Source organism: Purpureocillium takamizusanense, chromosome 6 (genome assembly GCF_022605165.1).
Source record: "Purpureocillium takamizusanense chromosome 6, complete sequence".
Classification (NCBI taxonomy): domain Eukaryota; kingdom Fungi; phylum Ascomycota; class Sordariomycetes; order Hypocreales; family Ophiocordycipitaceae; genus Purpureocillium; species Purpureocillium takamizusanense.
In genome coordinates, this window is record NC_063073.1 from 2488845 (window position 1) to 2509379 (window position 20535).

The 20535-nt window shown below is 59.7% G+C and overlaps 6 protein-coding genes across 8 annotated transcripts; 5 read left to right on the forward strand and 1 right to left on the reverse strand.

Annotated features, from left to right (window-relative positions):
* Window positions 1–735: 735 nt before the first annotated feature.
* cyp6 (Peptidylprolyl isomerase) lies at window positions 736–2233 on the forward strand (the record flags this gene model as incomplete). The annotated part of the gene is made up of 2 exons (XM_047988723.1): window positions 736–815; window positions 871–2233. The coding sequence occupies 2 exons, from the start codon at window positions 736–738 to the stop codon at window positions 2231–2233; spliced, it is 1443 nt and encodes a 480-aa protein (XP_047844721.1).
* A 4298-nt stretch (window positions 2234–6531) lies between these two features.
* On the forward strand, window positions 6532–7915 carry JDV02_007250 (uncharacterized protein; the record flags this gene model as incomplete). The annotated part of the gene is made up of 3 exons (XM_047988724.1): window positions 6532–6726; window positions 6788–6895; window positions 6953–7915. 3 exons carry the CDS (start codon window positions 6532–6534, stop codon window positions 7913–7915), a joined length of 1266 nt encoding a protein of 421 aa, XP_047844722.1.
* Window positions 7916–10255: 2340 nt separating this feature from the next.
* Window positions 10256–11295, reverse strand: JDV02_007251 (uncharacterized protein; the record flags this gene model as incomplete). Its single annotated transcript, XM_047988725.1, has 5 exons — window positions 10256–10399; window positions 10541–10654; window positions 10750–10796; window positions 10915–11215; window positions 11290–11295. 5 exons carry the CDS (start codon window positions 11293–11295, stop codon window positions 10256–10258), a joined length of 612 nt encoding a protein of 203 aa, XP_047844723.1.
* A 1591-nt stretch (window positions 11296–12886) lies between these two features.
* PMI1 (Mannose-6-phosphate isomerase) lies at window positions 12887–14773 on the forward strand. The gene is made up of 2 exons (XM_047988726.1): window positions 12887–13228; window positions 13325–14773. The coding sequence occupies exons 1-2, from the start codon at window positions 13085–13087 to the stop codon at window positions 14525–14527; spliced, it is 1347 nt and encodes a 448-aa protein (XP_047844724.1). The 5' UTR covers window positions 12887–13084; the 3' UTR covers window positions 14528–14773.
* Window positions 14774–14884: 111 nt separating this feature from the next.
* JDV02_007253 (uncharacterized protein) lies at window positions 14885–17114 on the forward strand. Of its 3 annotated transcripts, none has more exons than XM_047988729.1 (2): window positions 14885–15259; window positions 15514–17114. In XM_047988729.1, coding segments are annotated over exons 1-2 (1206 nt in total). In that variant the 5' UTR covers window positions 14885–15257; the 3' UTR covers window positions 16718–17114. The 3 variants fall into 3 exon arrangements, with proteins under 3 accessions (XP_047844727.1, XP_047844725.1, XP_047844726.1); XM_047988727.1 differs by having other exon boundaries at window positions 15569–17114; XM_047988728.1 differs by having other exon boundaries at window positions 14885–17114.
* Window positions 17115–19581: 2467 nt separating this feature from the next.
* On the forward strand, window positions 19582–20508 carry ARF6 (ADP-ribosylation factor, Arf Arf6; the record flags this gene model as incomplete). Its single annotated transcript, XM_047988730.1, has 2 exons — window positions 19582–20101; window positions 20198–20508. 2 exons carry the CDS (start codon window positions 19582–19584, stop codon window positions 20506–20508), a joined length of 831 nt encoding a protein of 276 aa, XP_047844728.1.
* Window positions 20509–20535: the final 27 nt, after the last annotated feature.

Genomic DNA, 20535 nt, shown 5'->3' on the forward strand with positions numbered 1-20535 from the left:
CACTGGATGGATTCACTTCCTTCGCGGCGTATGTACCGCTTGTAGTCATGTACTCCAAGGAGTACATTGTATATCGATGTTAGACTGCCAATTGGAACATCAGTCTGCCATATGCTGCCGCAATATGCACTCATGACCTGCAGCCTGACGTGATACGGAACCCGCGGCATGTTCGAGTTGGGCGGAGGAGGCATGTTATCCGCGATGAAGCGGGCTCCGGCCAGTACAGCATACTTCGTACGGGTGTGCCGGAGCCATTGGGTTACACCCAGGCGAGGTCTTGCTAGTACGGGTTTGCGGGAATGCGGACAAGCCAGCCAGCTCCGGAGAGAGCCTTGTTGGTATAATGGCTGGAATTCCATCGCAAACTCTTGAGCTTCTCGGCTGACATTTGGCTCAGGCGCCAAGCCAAGCCTTTGCCAAGAAAAGGCTTGGCGTGGGGAGGCTCCAGAGGGGACAATCACGTGACTAACCATGCGAACCCGTTCTTCCTGCCGGCTGATCTACGGCAGCCGGAGGTTCCTTTCCTTCTGGACGCTGACGCCTGGGCCGGTGGCGTCACTGCACTGACGGAAGGTACGACTGAGGTGTCTACGCTAACTTATACACTGTGCGGCAGGCGCGTGTTGAAGCGTCGCGCTCCACGAAACTTTTTGCGTTTCCTGCCTCCGCTGCATCGCGCAGCCTCAACGACACATCGAGGTTGCCTGCGACACGGGCCGCACACAAGGCACAATGTCGGTCCTGCTCGAGACGAGTGTGGGCGACATTGTCATCGACCTCTTAGTCGAACATGCGCCGAAGCTTTGCGAGAAGTTGGTCTCCTATCCACGGGCGTTGATGGAAGACATTCAGCTAACCACCAGAAAGCTTCCTAAAGCTATGCAAGGTCAAATACTACAACTTCTCCCCCGTCCATTCCGTACAAAAGGACTTTTCTTTTCAGACCGGCGATCCTCTCGGCCCGCTCTCCCAAGAGTCTGACGGTGGTTCATCAATATGGGGCGTCGCATCAGGCAACCCTGCCCTACGAACGTTCACAGCCTTTTTCTACCCCAAGTTGAAGCATGTTGAGCGCGGCACGGTTAGCATGGCTACGGTGCCGCTCGCCTCCGACCCCGACACTCGAGTGGCTGGATCGCAGTTCATCATTACCCTCGGCGAGGATACAGACTTTCTGGATGGAAAGGCGGCAATATTTGGCAAGGTCGTGGAAGGGTTTGACGCCCTGGAGAAGATAAACGAGGCGATTGTGGACGACAAGGGCTACCCGCTCATCGACATTCGCGTCAAGCACACGGTGATATTGGACGACCCGTACCCAGACCCCGAGAACCTAAGAGAGCCGAGTTCAAGCCCCGCGCCGACCGAAGAACAGCTCAAGACGGTACGGATCGCAGATGAAGCGGCACTGCACGAGAATGATGGGGTGGACGAGGAAGAGCTCGAGCGCCGCCGGCGAAACCGCGAGGCGCAGGCGCAGGCACTGACGCTGGAGATGATGGGCGATCTTCCTTTTGCAGAGGTCAAGCCGCCGGAGAATGTCCTCTTCGTGTGCAAGCTGAACCCTGTTACCGCGGATGCCGACCTCGAGCTCATTTTTGGACGTTTCGGCAAGATTCTCAGCTGCGAAGTGATCCGTGACCAGAAGACGGGCGATAGTTTACAGTACGCATTCATCGAGTACGAAGACAAGGCGTCGTGCGAGGCTGCATATTTCAAGATGCAGGGCGTTCTCATTGACGACAGGCGCATCCACGTTGATTTTTCGCAGAGCGTCAGCAGGCTCAGCGACGTCTGGAGGAAGGATACAAACACCAAGCGCAGGGCGAATGCATCTCGTGGCGGGTGGGGTGGAGTGGACGAGCTTGAAAAGCGGCGGCAATACAGGGCAGAAGCGGAGCGGGACGCCGGTGGCAGCTACGGCATGGTGTATGGGGAGGAGGAAATGAAGAAGCGGCATCAGCGAGATGGCGGCGAAAGAAAACGCGATGGTGGCCCTTCCCCGCGGAATGGAGATCAGCCGAGGACGCGCAGCCGCAGCCGCAGCCCTCGCCGGAGAGACAGGAGTAGCGATAGACATCACTCTCGGAGGGACGACGGCCGGCGCGCCGACCGAAGGGACTGGGACCCCAGAGACCGGGATCGACGGCCCGGGGACCGGGACCAGGACCGGGAACGCGACGGGGACCGCCATCGACGCCGCGACGATACGTATAGGTCGAGACGATGACGGGCCTCGCCAGCCCTTGAGTTCAGCAAGAAAGTCAAAACAAGCGAAAGAAGAGTCAATATTTGCAATATCTCACCTATTTCGACGTGACGAGGAAGGTGCTGCCGATGTCTTGGGGTCGGAGGACGGCACCCTTTGCCACGATGCTTGAACAGCATGAACATACATGTTAGCGTCGACTCTCTTGGTCCCGTTCCACCGCGGCTGTCTCATTCAACGTCGTGCCCTCCACCGGCCGCCTCGAGTGCCAAGGGAAAGCTGCCAGCTGTCTGGAGTTATGCTTCGCAACCTGCAAGGGGACGGGGACGGTGATACCGCACCGCAGATGAGCCGTGTTCACCTCAGCTCTGCACGACTGCGAGATTGTACTCTCGAAGAGGAGACTGTACTCGGCGGCGCCGGTACATGACTTCTGACAATTAACCTAGGCGCATGGTTGACGAGGTGCAGCGCTCGGCGCTTTGTGCGGCTTTTTGTGTGTTGCAAATATGCGGTGCGCAGAGGCGATGGTGAAGGAAGGCCTTGGTGTTTCGGTTGGCTTGGCGGGTTTGCTCCTTTCCTCTGGGGGGCGATTGGTGCAGCTCGTTTCCGACTCATCAAGGGAACAGCTATTCACTGGTTGAACATGGGCCACGGCCTGGCCGACTGCCGCTACCTGCACTCTGTGACGTTTCACGGAGACCCGAGCGGCCTGGGTAGGCCACGCGCGCCTGGCACTGGGGAGAGGCAGTTGGTGAGCCCTGTCGTACGAAAACGCGCCGTGCGGAGGGGTTCAAGACAAGCATTCGCTTGCTTGGACTGCTAGGCGCACGCAGCCCGTCAGCCTGCTCGGTGCAAGGTGCCGCTGGGAACCGTATGCGCTGGTTTTGATGGAGGCTCACGATGTCGGGTGCCCAGCCCCACGACGGGAAGAGCCACGAGGCCCTGTGCTCTCTCAACGACGCCTCAACGAGGTACGCAACCGCAGATGGCGTTGACCTCTCCGTGTCCACCCCATGACGGAGGGACTGCAACCACACCGATAGTCCGCTTCGCCCCTGGAGCTGTCATGGGCGGTACGGAACGTCGACGACCTACCGAACGGCATTGTGGACGTTCCGTCGCCCAGCGGCCACGCGCTTTGCGGAAGCCTCAACTCGGGACCCAATCGCTAGGATGTGGCGCGTTACACTTCGCCTCAGGTACTGACGGTGTCGCACAAATACTGCGATCTGGGCACAACACGGCCCGCCTTTGCAAAGTTGGGACCCTCCGTGCGAGTTGTCCCTGGCCAACGGGAGCCATGTATGGCGGTCTTGCTGACGCCGCCATGCCCTGAGGGATTGCAGGACGATGGCTGCCTGGGGAGACGGAGGATCTTCATTCGAGATTGCATACTGTGCTTTACCGAGTGGGTGTATTCCCGAGAACGCGGTACGGCGGCTCTTAGGGGTTACCTGGGCTCCCGATGCTGTTCCCCTGTCCTGGGTATAGGCGGTCTGATACGGTCCATGTTGGTATTCGCTGACAGTCCGACTTGACTCTATCCAACCCATTTCATCAATCATTTGTAGGCACACTCATGTCTCCAAGGACAAACGAACATCTTTAGTGGCGACACTCCTGACGAGGAGGTGCCATGACTGGCATGCCCATGTGATGGCATTTGGTTGGAAAACGACGACGACGCTACCGGATCGGACATACGTTATGAGCAAGAGAAGTCAAGGGAATGGAAGAACATTTGCCAGGGCACTTACTTATTCCTGACCGCCAGCAACACACAATGGAACCCGTGTTCATTCGCAGAGCCTGGTCATTCTCACTCAAACTCAATCGCCGCTGCAAAATAGGGACACTCATGAACGATGCCCAGTGCGACACGCTGCCTGGCTTGGCGTGCAGTGATGAACCATCGGCACAGTCGACGCTGTTAGACATCAGCGCCTTCGGGCAGTCGAGCACACGGAGCACTTTATTTTTGCATACACGAGATTCGCGAGCGAATAGATTTGCCCCGCGACTGTGAAGAGCCGTGAGCATTGACGTGTTGCTCGCCGCATGTTCGAGTTTTCCCATGTCTGTTGTGTCATCTGGAGCCTGGTGGCGTCGACGCAGCAAGCACTTTGCGGTAGAACGGTCTGTGGGCTGGTATGATGGCCGCATTCCCAGCATACCGCCTTTTGCGGTTCGGCTCGTCAGTCAGGCGCCTGGAGTCAAAATCGCGTACTGCAGACGATCGCTTCGACCTTGAGGCTGACACATCGTACTCGTCTCCATCCTAGTACGCTGGTTCCTACAGACTTACACCAACAAGGAACCGAAGGGCAGTTCCATCAAGATCAAAGATGCCATTGGGTGTTCCACGCCCGCCATACTCTTGTGCCGCCTTTGTATGTTCCACGGGTGAAGCAATCTCGCGCGTCCCAGCTGGCTCAACCATGGCCTGGCTCTGGGAATGGACATCGATTCGCCCCCAAGCCGATGGAGAACCAGGGGTCTGCGGGCGAACCCGTCACTGGGTGCGAGAGGCGCATCTCCAGCCGTTGTCCGAGCCGCACGTGCCTCATCTGCGGCCCTCGCCGCCTGTTTGGCAACGGACCGCCACCAACATCCATGGCAAGGGGCGCAAACGCAGCGGCGGGGCAGTGACGGTGAAGACTTACGCAGCGTTGGCCGTTGCACGCGGCATCCACTTGTTTCCTCTCCCCTCACCCCTACAGGGCAGACCGTGGATGGTTACACTGGAACGACCAGAAGGCGCCTGGCAAATTTGCGGCATCGCTCGAGCAGCGCGCTTGATCTGATCGAAGCATGAGCTTCACGAGGTCGATTTACGGCTGTTGGAGCTGCCGAAAACCTCATCTCCATTGCTACAAGTCTGTGGAACGTGTGGCATGAAAGCTGTATCTGCACATTGCCTGTGGGGGCTGGCCGGCACGACACCGATATGCCTGGCAGGCTGCATGTTTGCTCCCTGGTTGGCCGCGATGAACTCAACTGGGCGTCCGGCAAGGACCCCATGTTAACGACTGCCATGCCCTCGTCCCTGGGCCCTCAGTCCTGGAGGCGTCGTCCGAGAACAGATCCTGGTCAACAGGGGAGGCTTTCGGGTATGCCCAGCCGCCCTGCAGAATCGATCCCCCCCCCGCGCGCCCGTGGCAACTGACATCCAGGATGAGGCGCGTACCCGCTCCTTGTTGCGAAGAAGCGACCTGTTGCTGGGGCCGCCGTTCCATAAGACGACTGCGCGGAGGCGAGACGCTTGTGACTGTTGACTAGCGAGCGACGCTGTGCCAGATGGATGGGGCTGATACCTGTGCTCCTGCGCCGGCTTCCCCTGATGAGCGCCAAGCCTGTATCTGGGGCGTGGCATTCATGGCCGGCCTCAGAAGGCCAGAGGCTGTGGGGGAAGCGTTGAGATTGGCCGTGAATCCAAGCCTCACCCGATGGACCGGCCCCCGGATCCTTGGAAGCCATGCGCCGTGCCCTTGACGCTGCAGGTGCCCTCCCCCCTGGCGTTCGGATCCCGCCAGATGAAAGGAACGCCGCCAGTCTTTCCTGCTTTCCTGCCAGCGGATCTTCCATCGGCAAGCTGGTGGTGGAGGCTCATCCTCACGGTGCAGCCGGGCCTCTGCCCTAAGTGACATGCGTCGTGCTGCTCCAGACTCCAGAGAGTACGAGGGTGCCGCCACGCCACTCGCCTTCCTTGCTTCGATGGCGACACTCAGAGCCAGGACGACAGAGGTGAGTCGCGTGGGACGTAGCGGTGGGGGTCAGGACCCGAGGACAAGCATGGCCGAGCATCAGACTGAGCGCGGCGGCCGGGACCGCAAGAGTCGCACGGGAACGTGGAACAACATGACGAGCTACCAACTGTTGGCCTGCTCCAGGCAGCCTCCTCCTCACTGATGTTTGTGGCCGTTGACTCTACGTTGAAGAGGAAGAGAAGCCCCCTCCGCCGCTGTTCCTCGTCACCAGCTCGCTTCGATCGATCTTATACGCCACGGTACTGAAGAGCAGACGGGGAGCACGTCCGCTTTGGAATCAGTAGCAACACCACACCAGAAGAGCACACATACACATACACACACAGGCACACACACAGGCACATTGCACTTGTCACCCAGGAAGCGGGATCTTGGTGCAAGGACGGGACAGAAGCAAACGCCTGACACAAGCACTAGGTTGAGGGGTGCAGGCCAGGAGTTCCTGGACAGCAAGTTGCTCTGTCTGATCCGTCCAGCTCCACCGGGTTGCAAACGTCCATCGCCCCCCCAGGGCCCGTGAATCACGGCTCAAGCCTTTTGGACTGGACCATGGTGACCACAACTTGCTTTCCTCCGAGCGCGGCTAGGCGATACTCCTCCTTCCGCACTCCCTACCTGCCATCGTACGTGGATCGCGACGCGGCCGAGCACCCGCATCATCGTGAAGCTAGCCGCATCATCATGGCGGACCGAGACGGGGGTCTCGACGACTCGGCATCGCAGAGGAAGAGGATTGCCGTGGCGGTAAGGATACTCCAGCCTCACTCATGCGGTGCCAGCGAAGCTGATCTCGGAAACAACGCAGTGTGGCCGCTGTCGAAAGAGGAAGATCAGGTGCAGCGGCGATGCCGGTAACGGCCAGCCTTGCACGAACTGCAAGAACGCCTCGCATGCGCCATGCCAGTTTCTACGGGTATGGGTCGAGCCCACCACCCGATGTTATGATAGCTCACGCTGACGGCAGACCCAGGTTTCGTCTCAAGAGGTATCTCATGTCAAGGGCAATGCCTTTACTTACAACGTCGATGCGTCACGGATGATGCAAGCCCGCGCATCGTCGGCCGTCTCGCCCCTCGGCGTTCCAGCGAATGCGTACCATGACAGCCTCGCTCTCTCGGCAAATCGAGGTGACTCTGCCGCCGGATACGGCGACAAGCCGTACTATGCTCCATCTGCGTGGAGTGGCGCTTACGGCGGCACGGGCGTCGACTACGCTATTTGCCAGCCCGCCTTCCAGTCGTCGGCTACGGGCTCCCCGTATGTAACGGGCGCATACGCCATGACGGCTGGTGGCACTGGCGTGAAGGCGGACGGCATGATGTACCTGGACACGGGCGCTGCATACGGCTACGCCACGGTGCCCACGGGCTCGGTGTCGGTCTCGCGACAGTCCTCGGGCTCGGATACGGGGTTCCCATATCAGACGGCGACGCCGGGGCTGTCGAGCTCGGTCAATAGCAGCCACGAACGCCTACCTCCGACGCCGTCGCGGACCATACCCAGCTCCGGGTCCTCGGTCTACCGCAGCGATGACTATCGAAAGAGCTCGCACTTCGCTGCCGGAGACGCCGCGTCTGGCTTAGGGGTCGATGTGTCTGCTGGATATCAGACCTACGAGAATGCACCACTGTCGTACGGCTCGCAGGTTGGCGCCCAGCTGGGTCGCGCTCCCGACCTGTACGCGAATTCGTCGCCGGACGGAACCCAAGATGACCCTCTGCGATCGCAAGTCCATGAAGGGACGGAATCTTCTTTCCGCTACGCTGATGGCTCGGCTCATCGGGAGGCGACGAGTTCCTTGGCCGGCGGCCAGTATTATCTGTACCACAGAAACAGCCAGCATGGAGACTGTGCACTCACTACGGATTTGGTTTCGGGATCAGCCGCCGAGACGGCTTCCAGAAGCCAGAGGTCGCCGGCCCGGAGCCGCTGACGTGCGCTGGACCAACCCGATACCATGGCGGCAGCCCGAGCCGACGCCACAGCGACATGATGTCGCCACAAGGACTATCAAGTGTGTTTATCTTGTGATACTATTACTCGGATCTTATCATCACTCCGGATTCAATCGAGGACCACCGCTGGTTCTTTCTGCCCGGTCGTACTCCTTACTGGGTGCTGCCTGCGAGCGCCTTGTCGGCCACACCACCACCCAACACGCGGGTGGTGGCCGCCATGGCCAGCGGGACGCAACGGCGCGCCTTGCGACCCTGCAGAATCGGGAGCCGCATTAAGAACCGACGTGTGACGAGAGAAGCTCCGCCCCCCGCGCGCCACCTCGCGTGCGGGTTCTCTCAAGTGTGTCGTACGGCCCCGGGGAGAAGGGGGGAATGCGGCGTCCCCGCCCGTGGTGTTTCACCCGGAGACAGGCAGGCAGAAACGAGATGAAGAGGTTTATTCGTTTATGGAAGCGCGTCATCGTGCCCCGCGCTGTTAGTTTTGGATAGTTGTGTGACAAATATCGTCACCAGAGGGGTGGAGGGGACAGACAGGGCAAAAGATGCTGCGTGGTTGCATTGACGGAACTTTCAAAATGGATTGGTGAAGGGGGAAGCCGATTGTCGCTACCGCATCAAAGTTGGTGAAGCCCATAGACGAAAATGACGAAGAGTCGTGACTAGAGCCGTGGAATCCATTGCAGAGCTATTTATCAATGTACACTGAATGGCCTCGATGCATAGAGAGGCATGGAAACGCAGCCCTGCCTTGCACATCAAGCCTTGAGAAACGGAATCCTAGGTGTGGGCTTTGAGGAATAGGTAGATCGAGGCTCCAGCGTGGAGGGCAGGCTCTTGGAGCACTCACATGTAGCCGCCTGTCTTATATGTAGCCGTCTGGCCTCGCGAGTGCGAGTCAGCTGTATAATGGCTTTGTTAAGGCTCATAGAACGGATTAAAGGAAGGGTCGACGATCACTTGGAGCGAGAATCAGGTGCGTCTTTGCTGGCGGGCTGGCCGTTTGGGGTGACTGCGGTGGGGAATAGGGGTCAGTGAGTTCACATATACCGCGGCCAAGGGGGCGAAAGCACACGGTAGTAGATGCATATATTCGAGCTCTTTTAGACGTAGTGGCAGCCGCTGAAGCCGCCATTGTCCAGGGACCTTATACGACATACGTCTGCGCAAGCAACCCTCACATCGCCGTCCCCTTACACCATCCACCACACCACACCACATCATCCCCCCTCCTCGAGCATATACACAAGCCCCCGCACCAAGACAAAACGCCACAGAGGCTCGAACCCTCCCCCCCCCGCCCTCTCTGTTGTGCCTCAACCAACCCCCTCCCCCCCCGGAACATCACGTTCGACGCTTCGATACTTATACGTCTCCTCCCCTGCACTCGCCTCTAAGGGACTTGCTTCCATCTCGGCTCGCGATGCTACTACATGCCACCCGTTGATCCAACTTGACCGCCTCCTCCGTGCCATCATGTCGCGCATCGTCACGATCTCGCCACTCCAGACGTCATGACCCGACTGGCCCTGACCGCCCGGCGAGTAGTCTCGACAAAAGTCTCTCTTGCTCGACTTCATGCCAGATGGCGCTCCAAAAAAAACCCTTCCTCCATCGACTCACTCGACTGCCATCATCATGCCCGTCGTCCGTGCCTCCCCCCTTCTTCATGCCTTTACACACATATATCCGGGCCTCTTCTCCGCGGATATGGGGAGAAGCCAGCTTCGAACTTCAGAGTCATAGTATCGAACTTGCCTGGTGGTCAAGGCGGCGGCGGCGGCGGCGGCGGCGGAAGTACAAGAACCAGCTGACGAATGATAACATAATACTCTTGCGATATATCATCGACATGCAACCCCTTGCTTGCGCACGTGCGGATCCGTATATATATACACGAAGTGTTGCATCCACCAACAGGTCAAGAATATAGATCTGTGTTTGCCGAAGAAAAAGAAGTAAAAAGAAGACAATGACTTGACAGTTTCGTATGAAATCTTGAGCGGAGCGCGACTATAAAGTACGTCTTTTACGTGCAATCACCCAAACATGGCTGTAGTAGTACTTGATCAACAAACGTCCTCATTGCTGCTGGACGAGGTACATCAAAAACACCGCCTTGGATAGGTAGGTAGTACCGCAACAAACTTCAATGCGAACAGGGACCAGCGGCACATTACATTTTTAGCAAGAAGCAAAAAGATGTTGAATTTCTACACAGAATCCTTTGTCCCTGTTGTTTATGCCATTGACAAAACTCGACAGCGCGTCCCGGAGACGGCGACGGCGGCTCTTCAGGCCTTGGAGGGCGGCGGCGGCTAGCGCAAGCCCAGGGCACCAAGGGGGCCCTTGCCTTGCCCCTTGGCGGGGGCGGGGGCAGCCGGAGGCGGGGCGGCGACTTGTTGTTGGACGGGCTTGCTGCCGCTGCAGTCTAGAATGGCGTCTGCGCACTTGGGGTCCCTCTGTTGTTGAAGAATGGGATTGCTCACGTCAGTTGCTGTTCCATCATATGTGGCAGAGGCAAAGCAAGCATGTCTCAATGCGAACTTGGGGGGATGGATGGATGGATGGATGGATGGGTTTGTTTTGCTCGAGTGCCTTACCTCGAATTTGTCGGCAAACTCGTTAATCACTTTCAACAAGTCCGCGGAGTCGCCATCGAGAACCTCCTTGAACTTCTTGTAAATGTGGGAGCAGGACTGGCTCATGCCGGCGCACTAGCATTTGCCACATTTCGTTTGTTAGCCTCGTGTGTCTCTTTCCTCTTCAACCGTGACTCGAGGAAAGTGTAAGCTGACGATGGACGACGTACCGTGGTGGCAGTGGAAGGCGGAGGCGCGGCGGCGGTCGCATTGGGAGCTAGAACGCATATGGGTCAGACGACGTCGTTTTCACAAGCATAGATAGATAGATGGACAAGAGAGCTGCGACGAGGAGGAGGAAAAGGAGGAGCGGGAAAAAGGGGGCAAGCAAGTACCGGCGGCGTTGGGCTTGGGAGCTGGCGCGGCCTTGGGCGCGGGTTTTCCCTTCTTGGGCGCAGGCTGGCCCTTTTTAGGCGCGGGCTGGCCCTTCTTGGGTGCGGGCTTGGGGGACTTCTTGGGAGCCGGCTTTGGGGCGCTCTTGGGAGCAGCCGCGTTTGGGGCCGGGGCGGGAGCCTTTGCGGCCTTGTTGCTGCTATTATCGGTCGCCGGCAGCTCGGGGTGCAGGCCGGCCTCGGAGTGCTCGATGGGCACGGCCAAGGCCGATAGCACCAGGGCGGCGAAGTAGACGAGAGAGGTCTGTGATGCGGCGTGAGGTCAGTATATGCTATGCGAGTGGCTAGGATAGGACGTGTGCGCCGCGGAGACGATACCTTCATAGTTGGCGCGTCAATGGCAATGAATGACTGGATGGATGGTTAGATCTAATGAAGGGGGGCAAGGTCGTAACGGCGCGCGCTCAGAGCTGAGCAAGAGTCTTGGCTGCGGTGCCAACTCTTATACGAAGCCCTCTTCGTTGGAGGTGAAACAGGGCATCCGTGGGAAGGACATGTCTCTACGCGTCGTGGTCCCAAGTCAATTAACCAAGCATCAAGTAAGTGAGTTGAGTACGTACGTACGTGTAGCAAGTAACGGCAGCAGGCAGCGCCGGGCGTGTGTCTGCATGTGTGTGTGTGTGTGTGTGTGTGTGTGTGTGTATGTTGCCAGCCTTGGTATGCTACGCCTGCGCCTCTGGACGCGGAGAATACTAGTATACACGGTAGCCAGACATCTTTTTTTCGACGTTGCGGGTATGTGATCGTCGCGACGATCGCAGAGGGCTGGTATATCTGCGCAGCTGCATTCAGGACGAGAAGAGGAGGAGGAGGAGCGAGAGAAGAGACGCGACGAGGCGGGCAGGCTGGCAGGCTGGCAGGCTGGCGTCAGGCACATACTAACTTGACTTGCTTAACTACGTGACTTACAATATGGGTGGGCGGGATGCTAGCTAGCTAATACACTGTCTCTTGCGGGCGCGGCGGTTGGAACGCAGAGACGCGGCGGGTGTGAGACAGCGTGGGCCGTGCCTGGCCATGGCTTGGCACGCAGGCCGGATGGCCGGCTTGTTGAAGAGGATGGATTAAGGGGACTGGAAGTGAATTTGGACTAGTAACTTGGACCGTTGTGGTGGTAGGTAGGCTGTACTATCAGAATCGAATTCCGGGCGTGGCGCGGCTGGTGGTTGGGGTCTTGTGGAAAGCAGCCTTGACGGTGCTCACAATGGACGAGCTCGAGCTCGTGAAACGCGTTTTTTTTTCCCGGCGTGGATCCCTCGTTGGAACTGGCTGACCTGCTGGAGGATGTGCCTGTCAGTGCGCACGGGTTCGATGCCAACTTGGCGGGCTTTGAGTGGTGGCTGGCTTTTTTGCCAGCGTCAGGTGAAGTTGAGGCTGACGACGATGGGCTGGAGGAAGAGACTTTGGTTTCTCATTTCTCATTGTTATTGTTGAAAAAGGTATCCTTGAGTCCATTTGCGTTGTGTGTAGATGAAATGATGAGAGAGCCCGGAGAGCCTACCCGTGCGCGAAAACCCACCCTCATCATCATCGCTCATGTATGGCTGGACGTGCGGATGGAGGCCGGGCTGCTGCTGAGCATCGTGACAAACGTGGTTGGTGGAGGAATTGTATCGGCAGCGGGAGCCCGGCTGAGGTGCCTGCACCCCCGCTGTCCGAAGGGGGGGCTGCATCTGAGGTTGGGTCCGTGGCTGCCTGTCTCCTGGGGCACTCCACAGTGGCGGGCATTGGATGGAAGCTCCAGTGGACTACTAGTAGGTGCCTTCCAGGTTAGCACCTGTAATACTACCTAGGTAGCGACTTCCTTGGCAGTGGCAGATGCAAGTGGGGGGAGCTGGAGGGCTCCAGCTAGGTTCCAAAGTGGAGTGGAGGGGTAGGTTACCTTACACATCCGCTGAAGCTCTAGCTGTTGGGCGCCAAATAGCGACCTCCCTCGCGCGGGGTTGTATGATGCCGTGCCAAGAACCCCTCGACCTCCACGACATCTTCCACTCTCGCCTAGACTCCTTATCACTTGCATCCAACTGTGCCCAACCGCCTCGGGTGCTGCCCATCGCCAGCCATTCCCTCTGCCTTCCATCACGCCCCTCCCCCCCGCCACGCCATCGCCAACATGCAGGTCCCCCTCCTCCGCCTCTCGTGCGGCGTCAACTCGTACGAATGGGGCAAGAAGGGCACCGACTCGGCCGCCGCCCGCTTCGCCGCTGCCACGCCCTCAGATACCCTGTCCATCCAGGCCGACAAGCCCTACGCAGAGGTTCGCCCAAAGCTCTCTCGCACTCCCCCCCATCACTCGCTCGCCCTTTGGATGCTTGCTGACTGAGTCTCCGTGTGTGCCTCCCCCCACCAATAGCTCTGGATGGGCAGTCATCCATCCAACCCCTCCAAGGACGTCGTCACCGGCCGCTCCCTGCTCGACCTCTTCTCCGAAAACAAGGCCCTCCTGTCTGCGTCCGTCTCGGGCAAGTACGGCGACAAGCTGCCCTTCCTCTTCAAGGTCCTGTCCATCAACAAGGCCCTGTCCATCCAGGCCCACCCCAATAAGAAGCTCGCCGAGCAGCTGCACGCCCGCGATGCCAAGAACTACCCCGACGACAACCACAAGCCCGAGATGGCCATTGCCATCACCCCCTTTGAGGGCCTCTGCGGCTTCCGGCCCTTGGCCGAGGTGGCGCACTTCCTGGCCACGGTGCCGTCTCTGCGGCGGCTGGTCGGCGAGGACAATGCCAAGGCCTTCGAGGCGGCGGCCAAGGACGGATGCGAGGGCGTGACCGACGACAAGAAGAAGGCGCTGAAGAAGGCGTTTGGCGGCCTCATGTCCTCCTTCTCGAGCGACGTTGCCGCCGAGATCCCCAAGCTGGTCGAGCAGGCCAAGTCGGAGGGCAGCGGCTTCGCCTCGGGCGGCGTCCCGTCTACGCGGGGCGAGGTCATGGCCGAGCTGGTGACGCGGCTCCACGGCCAGTTTGGCGAGGACATTGGCCTCTTCGTCCTCTTCTTCCTCAATTTCGTCACGCTGCAGCCCGGCGAGGCGCTGTTCCTCGTCGCCGACGACATCCACGCCTACGTCTCGGGCGACATCATCGAGTGCATGGCGGCGTCGGACAACGTGGTGCGGGCGGGCCTGACGCCCAAGTTCAAGGACGTGTCGACGCTGGTGGACATGCTGACGTACAACTACGCGCCCATCGACGAGCAAAAGATGGCGCCCACCGAGTACCCCTACGCCACGCTCAACCGCGCCGGCTACAGCTCCGGCTCGTCCGTGGCGCTCTACGACCCGCCCATCGAGGAGTTCGCCGTAGTGCGCACCCTGCTGCGCGGCGACGGCGCCAAGGCCACGTTCGAGCCGCTCGACGGGCCCAGCATCATCATCTGCACGAGCGGCAAGGGAAAGATCTCGGTGGGGCCGACCAGCCACGAGATGAAAGAGGGCTACGTCTTCTTCGTTGGCTCGACGGCCGAGCTGGTCCTCGAGTCGCAGGGTGGCGAGGACGACGAGTTTACCACGTTCAAGGCCTTTTGCGAGATTGAAGGTTCGGAGAAGCAGCGACTGTAGACGACGTATGGGGGAGGGGACGTGCCAAGGACATGGCGATGATGAATGGGTGCAGAAAAACAAATGGGAGTTTATTCACGGAACATTACGAAGCAAAACACGGCGCATTGAGGCCGCGACCATGGCAAAAGGAATTGGTGCAGACAGACATGCTAGCGTCAATGCGTGGCCTTTGTAACCGTACGTTATGCCATGGCAGCGTCTGACGTTGAGCTGCTTCAGTTCACACGCTGCCCCCGTTCCTCCATACATCGTAGGTACTGTAGTGGGGTCGGGCTTCACCGCCTCAATTCTGCCGTGTGGAGGAACGTCACGTCGGCGCCGGCGCGCGACGCCAATTGCAACCGAGCGCGGCCAACTTGCCTCAACTCCGACTCTTCCAACTCTATCATATCCATAACCTCACCCTGCAGGCTCCAAGGCGCACCGCCAAAGGCTATTCCGCCGCCCGCCACTCTGTTCATGACACGTCGCGACGACTACATAATGGGCTGAGCCTGCTCTGCCGACGGCCCTCCCCTGCTCCTGACTTCCTCAACTTTCCTCGGCATTTGCCTGCCTGCGTCAATCAGCTTATCGCCTCTCGTCAACCCCCTTCCTCGATAGACGCGCGACCCGACCCCTCCACGCGAAAGTGCACCCCGCATACTGCAACTGTGCCGCATTCTTCAACTCGCATCGCGACGAGCTGCATGAGGAACCGCGACCGACTGGTTCGACGCTGCCCATCATGTAGGCATATCTCCCTCTCTGTTCCCGCCACCTTCCCGCCTTCGCCTATTCGCACCCAGACCCCGGTTGTCCCTGCGAGCTCTCAGAAATGCCATCATGTTGAGCGATGCTTTGTGGTCACGTCTTTCTCCTCCGCCTTTCCATCGTCATATCGCAGCATTGCTTCGTCTCCCCCCTTGGTCTATTTTGGCTCGTTATTTTTCTCCCTCTTAGTGCAACCTATTCTGATCGAGTCCTTCTTGCGAGGCGTTAAGGGACGGCAGCGAGCTGGACAGGGAGGCAGACAGCATGGCTGACGAGAAGAGACAGCGGCGCAGCGAGCTTGCCAAGCTCCAAGAAGAGCTAGGCCCGTACTTCCAAACGAAGCCGTCGCCGCGTCGCGAGGGCAGCATGTCGCAGCGCAACAACCGCAGCGGGCGCGGGTCCGGCCGCAACGGCGGGGGCGGCAGCGGGGCCCACCAGCAGCACGGCGAGGAGGTGCAGATCTGGGATGGGTGCAAAGCGCAGATGGCCGAGATCGTCCAGGGCATCAACGCCGAGAACGACTCGCTCGGCGAGCTCGTCGACATGGACAAGCGGGTGGGCGCCATGGACCCGGACCGCATCCCTGGCGACTCCCTTAAGCAGATGGAGCAGCTGTGCCGCAAGGGCGTCAAGTTTAGCGAGGCCAACATCGCGAGCCTCAAGAGCGTGACGGAACAGCTTAAGATCCTCAAAGCCGTCGTGGTGGCGAAAGAGCAGTCGGAGACGGCGGCGACGGCCGGGCCGAGCAAGCGGACGGCCTCTACGAGGGGGGAGAGCGCGGCCGCAGCCGCTGCTGCTGCCGCGGCGGCGGCGTCGTCGCTGTACGACTTTGACGGGGCGGGAGACTCGCCGGTGCCGAGCCCCATCGGCGGCGAGCGGGGCGAGCGCGACCGGTCATCGAAGCGCCACGGCGGGGGAGACCGGTCCAGCAACCGCGACAGGGACAGCATGCCGCCCAAGGCGGACAGCGTGGAGCCACCGACGTCGGTGTCGGGGGGCGGCGCGGGCAACACCAACAAGTCCAAAGTGGTCTTTTCCAAGGGCGACGCAGTGGCGTTTAAGCCCAAGGCGGCCAACGGCGAGCAGTCGTCGGACTGGATCCTGGGCGAGGTGGCGGCGGTCATGGGCGAGGGTAAATCGCGGCGCTACAAGGTGCTGGACATTGAGCCCGACGATCAGAGCAAGCAGAAGGAATACCGGTCGAGCGCGAGCAGCATGATTGCCATTACGCCAGAGAGCCAGGCGGGCAGCCTGCGCGACTGGGACTCGGGCAAGGTGGTGCTGGCGCTGTACCCGCAGACGACGACGTTTTACAAGGCCGAGGTGGACAGCATGGCCGAGGACGGGCGGGTCAACCTCCGGTTCGAGGGCGAGAACGACTCGACGATGCTGCAGCAGGTGGAGCGGCGGTTCGTGATTGAGTATCGGGCGTGAGGACATGGTGTCTCATGACGGATGGCGAGGGCTTTGGCTTCGTGTTTGCGTATTGAAGGCGGGGTGGCCATGTCTACTTGCTGGGTGTTTTACGGCGTTTTGTATTGATGCCCGGAGTGCGGAGGCATTCCCAGTATAGGGATTTGGGGGGAGTGGCTTTTGATGGTGATTGCTTTATGTGTTATACCCAGGAGTTGGTAGAGAACGTGGGCTGCCTAGTAGGTATGGGTATCTCGCCAGGCATGGAGATGTAGCTGCAAAGAGTTGTATTTTTTTGTGTCTCTATTCTATGTCTTGCCATTGGGCCTTCATATGGCTCGCCGAGCATGATGTCGGAGTGCGTGTGTTGCATCATTTTGGTGATGGACCGCAGGCGCGGCCAACTAACAAGTTTCCCTCATCATCCTGCTCCTCTCCCCTCTCATGGCTTGGTATCAAGTAGTACTAAGGTCAGGGAATGAAGGTACCTCAGGCAGTGTGACCACAGTACTGTACGTACCGGTCACATTGACTGCGACAACGACGACGACGACGACAATAAGCACAGCAGGAGGAGGAAAGGGAGGGGAATGGATGCGCTTGGCTGCATTTTTAGATGAGGTGAAGCAGAGGTTCCCCATATCTGCCCCTTTCATTTTAGCGCTTGGGGGGGACGTCACGGTCAGCCGGAACGGTCAGTCAGTCAGTCACGGGGGGGGGGAGGGGTTTCTAGGCACATTGGCGGCAATAAGGTGCCAAGGTACGAAGTACGAAGTAAGTACAGTACTTCGTACTCAGGTAGGATACTGCTACGCTAGAGGTGCGCTGACATGAACACTGCCCGGTGGACTTGTTTCTTCTGCACGTGCGCCCGGATGCCATCCATGAGCAATGCCACTCCCAAAGAGGCAACGAAGGAGATGACTTTGGCTAGGTATACTGTAGGTACCTAACTTGCTTGGCTTGTCGCTGCCGTGCTAGTATGCTAAGAATGACTTTTGCTGCGCGCGGTTCGGTCGGTCGGTGCACTGACTGCGCAGCAGCGGCACTCCTTGCCTCCGGGTGTGGACGGCGGGACCCTCCATTGGACCCATCCACGACCACGACCACGACTGCTGCCCGGGCGTGCGGGCGGGCGGGCACAACAGCCTGGCCAGGAGGGCCCCGCACGGGCGCCCCTCCACTCGTCTTCTGAGAATGGAACCCTGGAACTTGCCCTGCGGTCCCCCCCACCCCCCTTCCCCCTCCCCGCCCGCCAGGAACAGGAAGGTAGGGTAGGCCCCTGGATTGGTACGTACCTTCACTGGCAGTGGAGGGCAGCATTGTGCGCGCGACGGCGGCGGCGCGTGCGTCTGGCCCGAGGAGTCGGGTGGCTAGTGCTTGCTTGGCTGGTACTGCCCCCCCCCCCCCCTAACAGCACCTGGGCAGCAGCCCGGGCGAAACACTGATAGGTACCTGACCTGACCTGACCTGACCTGACCTGCCTGGCTGCAGTGCCCATCCATCCGCTTCAGGCACAGGCTCAGGCACCCCCGTTGGACATTGATTGCATGAGGTCGGGTGGATGGATGGATGGCACCGCCTGCCAGTGCATGCGAGTGAATTCAACACCACCTCACACCTCACCACACCTCACCACAGGTACCCGCCCGCCCGCCTAATTTCGTGCCTTAGTACTCTGTGCTGCCTCCCACTTTCGATTGTGCAATCTCCAACCACGCCCGCGTTTCCCTCCCCCGCGCGCGCGTCCGTCAGTCACCCCCCGTCTGTCTACCTACTACCTGACCTGGTACCTCTCCGTCTGCCCGCCCGACCGCCGCCCGCGTCGACACACACCACTCACAAACGCCAGAGGACGCAGACGCAACAACGCACGTTCCCGCCGCGCCCGCCATCCGACCGACCGACCGAACGACGGACCACGCAGCGACCCTGTGGGCGTGTCGTGTGTGTGTGTGCGTGAGTCTGTGTGCGCGTGCGCGCCGAGGGACCGACCAGACCGAACGAACGTCGAAGACAATCCGGCAGCGACACACGAGAAAACTTGCGACAAAGGGGGGGGCAAGCCCGCGACGACGACCACCAGGCACGTGAGACGGAAGGGGGTCTTCGCTCTCTCGCATCATCTCTCTATTGCCTCACCCGAGTTCGGGGAGCGCAGCAGCGGCGGGCGCGCAAGAAAGAAGAAGAGCGTGCCCTCTCTCTCTCACCCTCCCTGCCTCCTTTTCTGGAACAGCGATTCGAACGAATAAACGAACAAATCGACCACGACCGTTACCGTTTCGCGCCTCCCACCACGACGCTCTACTGCAGCCAGCGCCCGTTTACTACCACACAGCCTTCTACCCCGTGCCTTTTAATCGACGACAACGCGAATATTCGCTACCATCTCGTCGTAACTCGGCTACTCATTTCTCTCGTGCGCAACATCGCCGACGAGCCTGCCAATTGTGAGTGACTACCTAGGAACCCCCCCGCTACCACTAGCAGCAGCATCATCATCGTCGCCCCCCCTTTTCCCGCAGCCGCACCTCCCGCGCCCGCGCTGCACAACACACCTCCCCCCCTTTCACCCAAAGAAAGAGCAGTGGCCGAGACTCCGCTGCGAAGAATGAGGGCGTTTGCTTCCATGATGGCAATCGGATTGTACTGACAATTTGCGCGTGTGCGACAGAAGACTTGTCCGGACAAGTCATTGTCCTTTGAGCCGTATATTCATCCATCTTCGTGCCACGCTCACGCCTCATCGCGCCGTGCCTCGCCTCGCCTCGCCTCGCCTCGCCTCGCCTCGCATCAACTCGATTCGACTCGACTCGAACCGACCCAGCGCCAGTCTTGCACTGTCGCACCGTTCAACCCACCTTACGGCCAAGCACCTCTGTTTAATGAGTTCTCGCGACTCCACGGCTCATCATCACCAACCTACACCCCCCGATACGCATAGAAACCTCCGCTGGCGAACCTACCAAGACACCGCTACCACCGCCACGACTACCACCTCCTTCACCACCACTGCCAGCCCCAAAGCCGGCAGTAGCAGCAGAAGCTTTAGCATCGGCTTGCAGCAATCCGCACGCAACACGCTCGCCTCGATCCGCGACCGCCTCCCCTCCAACGTACACAGCCGCCTCGCCAGCAGCGAGCCAGTCACCAAGATGGGTGGCCAAATATCCAAGGTGATGGGCAAGATCTTCGGGTCCAAGGAGATGCGCCTCCTCATGCTCGGCCTCGACGCCGCCGGCAAGACCACCATCCTCTACAAGCTTAAGCTTGGCCAGGACGTCACCACCATCCCCACCGTCGGCTTCAACGTCGAGACGGTCACTTACAAGAACGTCAAGTTCAACGTCTGGGACGTGGGCGGCCAGGACAAGATTCGGCCCCTCTGGAGGCATTACTTTTCGGGTAAGTCGCGTCGCGTCTTGATCTTGACCCTTCCTTCTTCGTCTTGCCCCTTGACCCGCCCGCTAAACGCACCGTCTTCTTCTCCCCTTCTCGCAGGCACCCAGGGTCTCATCTTCGTCATCGATTCGGCCGACCGCAACCGCATCGACGAGGCTCGCCAGGAGCTGCACCGCATCATCAACGACCGAGAAATGAAGGACAGCCTGCTGCTCGTCTTCGCCAACAAGCAGGACCTCAAGGAGGCCATGAAGCCCCAGGAGGTGACCGAGGCCCTGCAGCTCGCCCGTCTCAAGGACAAGGTCTGGTACGTGGTGCCCAGCTGCGCCACCACCGGCGAGGGCCTGCTCGAGGGCCTGGCCTGGCTGTCCAACAATGTCAAGTCGCAGCCCGCCCCTGTCAAGAAGTGAGCCCGCCCGGGGGGCCTGACGCGGTTC

Excerpts from the sequence above, each read along its gene's own strand:
- PMI1 (XM_047988726.1), top strand. The coding sequence starts at position 13,085 with ATGCAGGTCCCCCTCCTCCGCCTCTCGTGCGGCGTCAACTCGTACGAA. Across the intron at positions 13,229-13,324 it reads CCGACAAGCCCTACGCAGAG|CTCTGGATGGGCAGTCATCC; the intron begins GTTCGCCCAAAG and ends CCCCACCAATAG.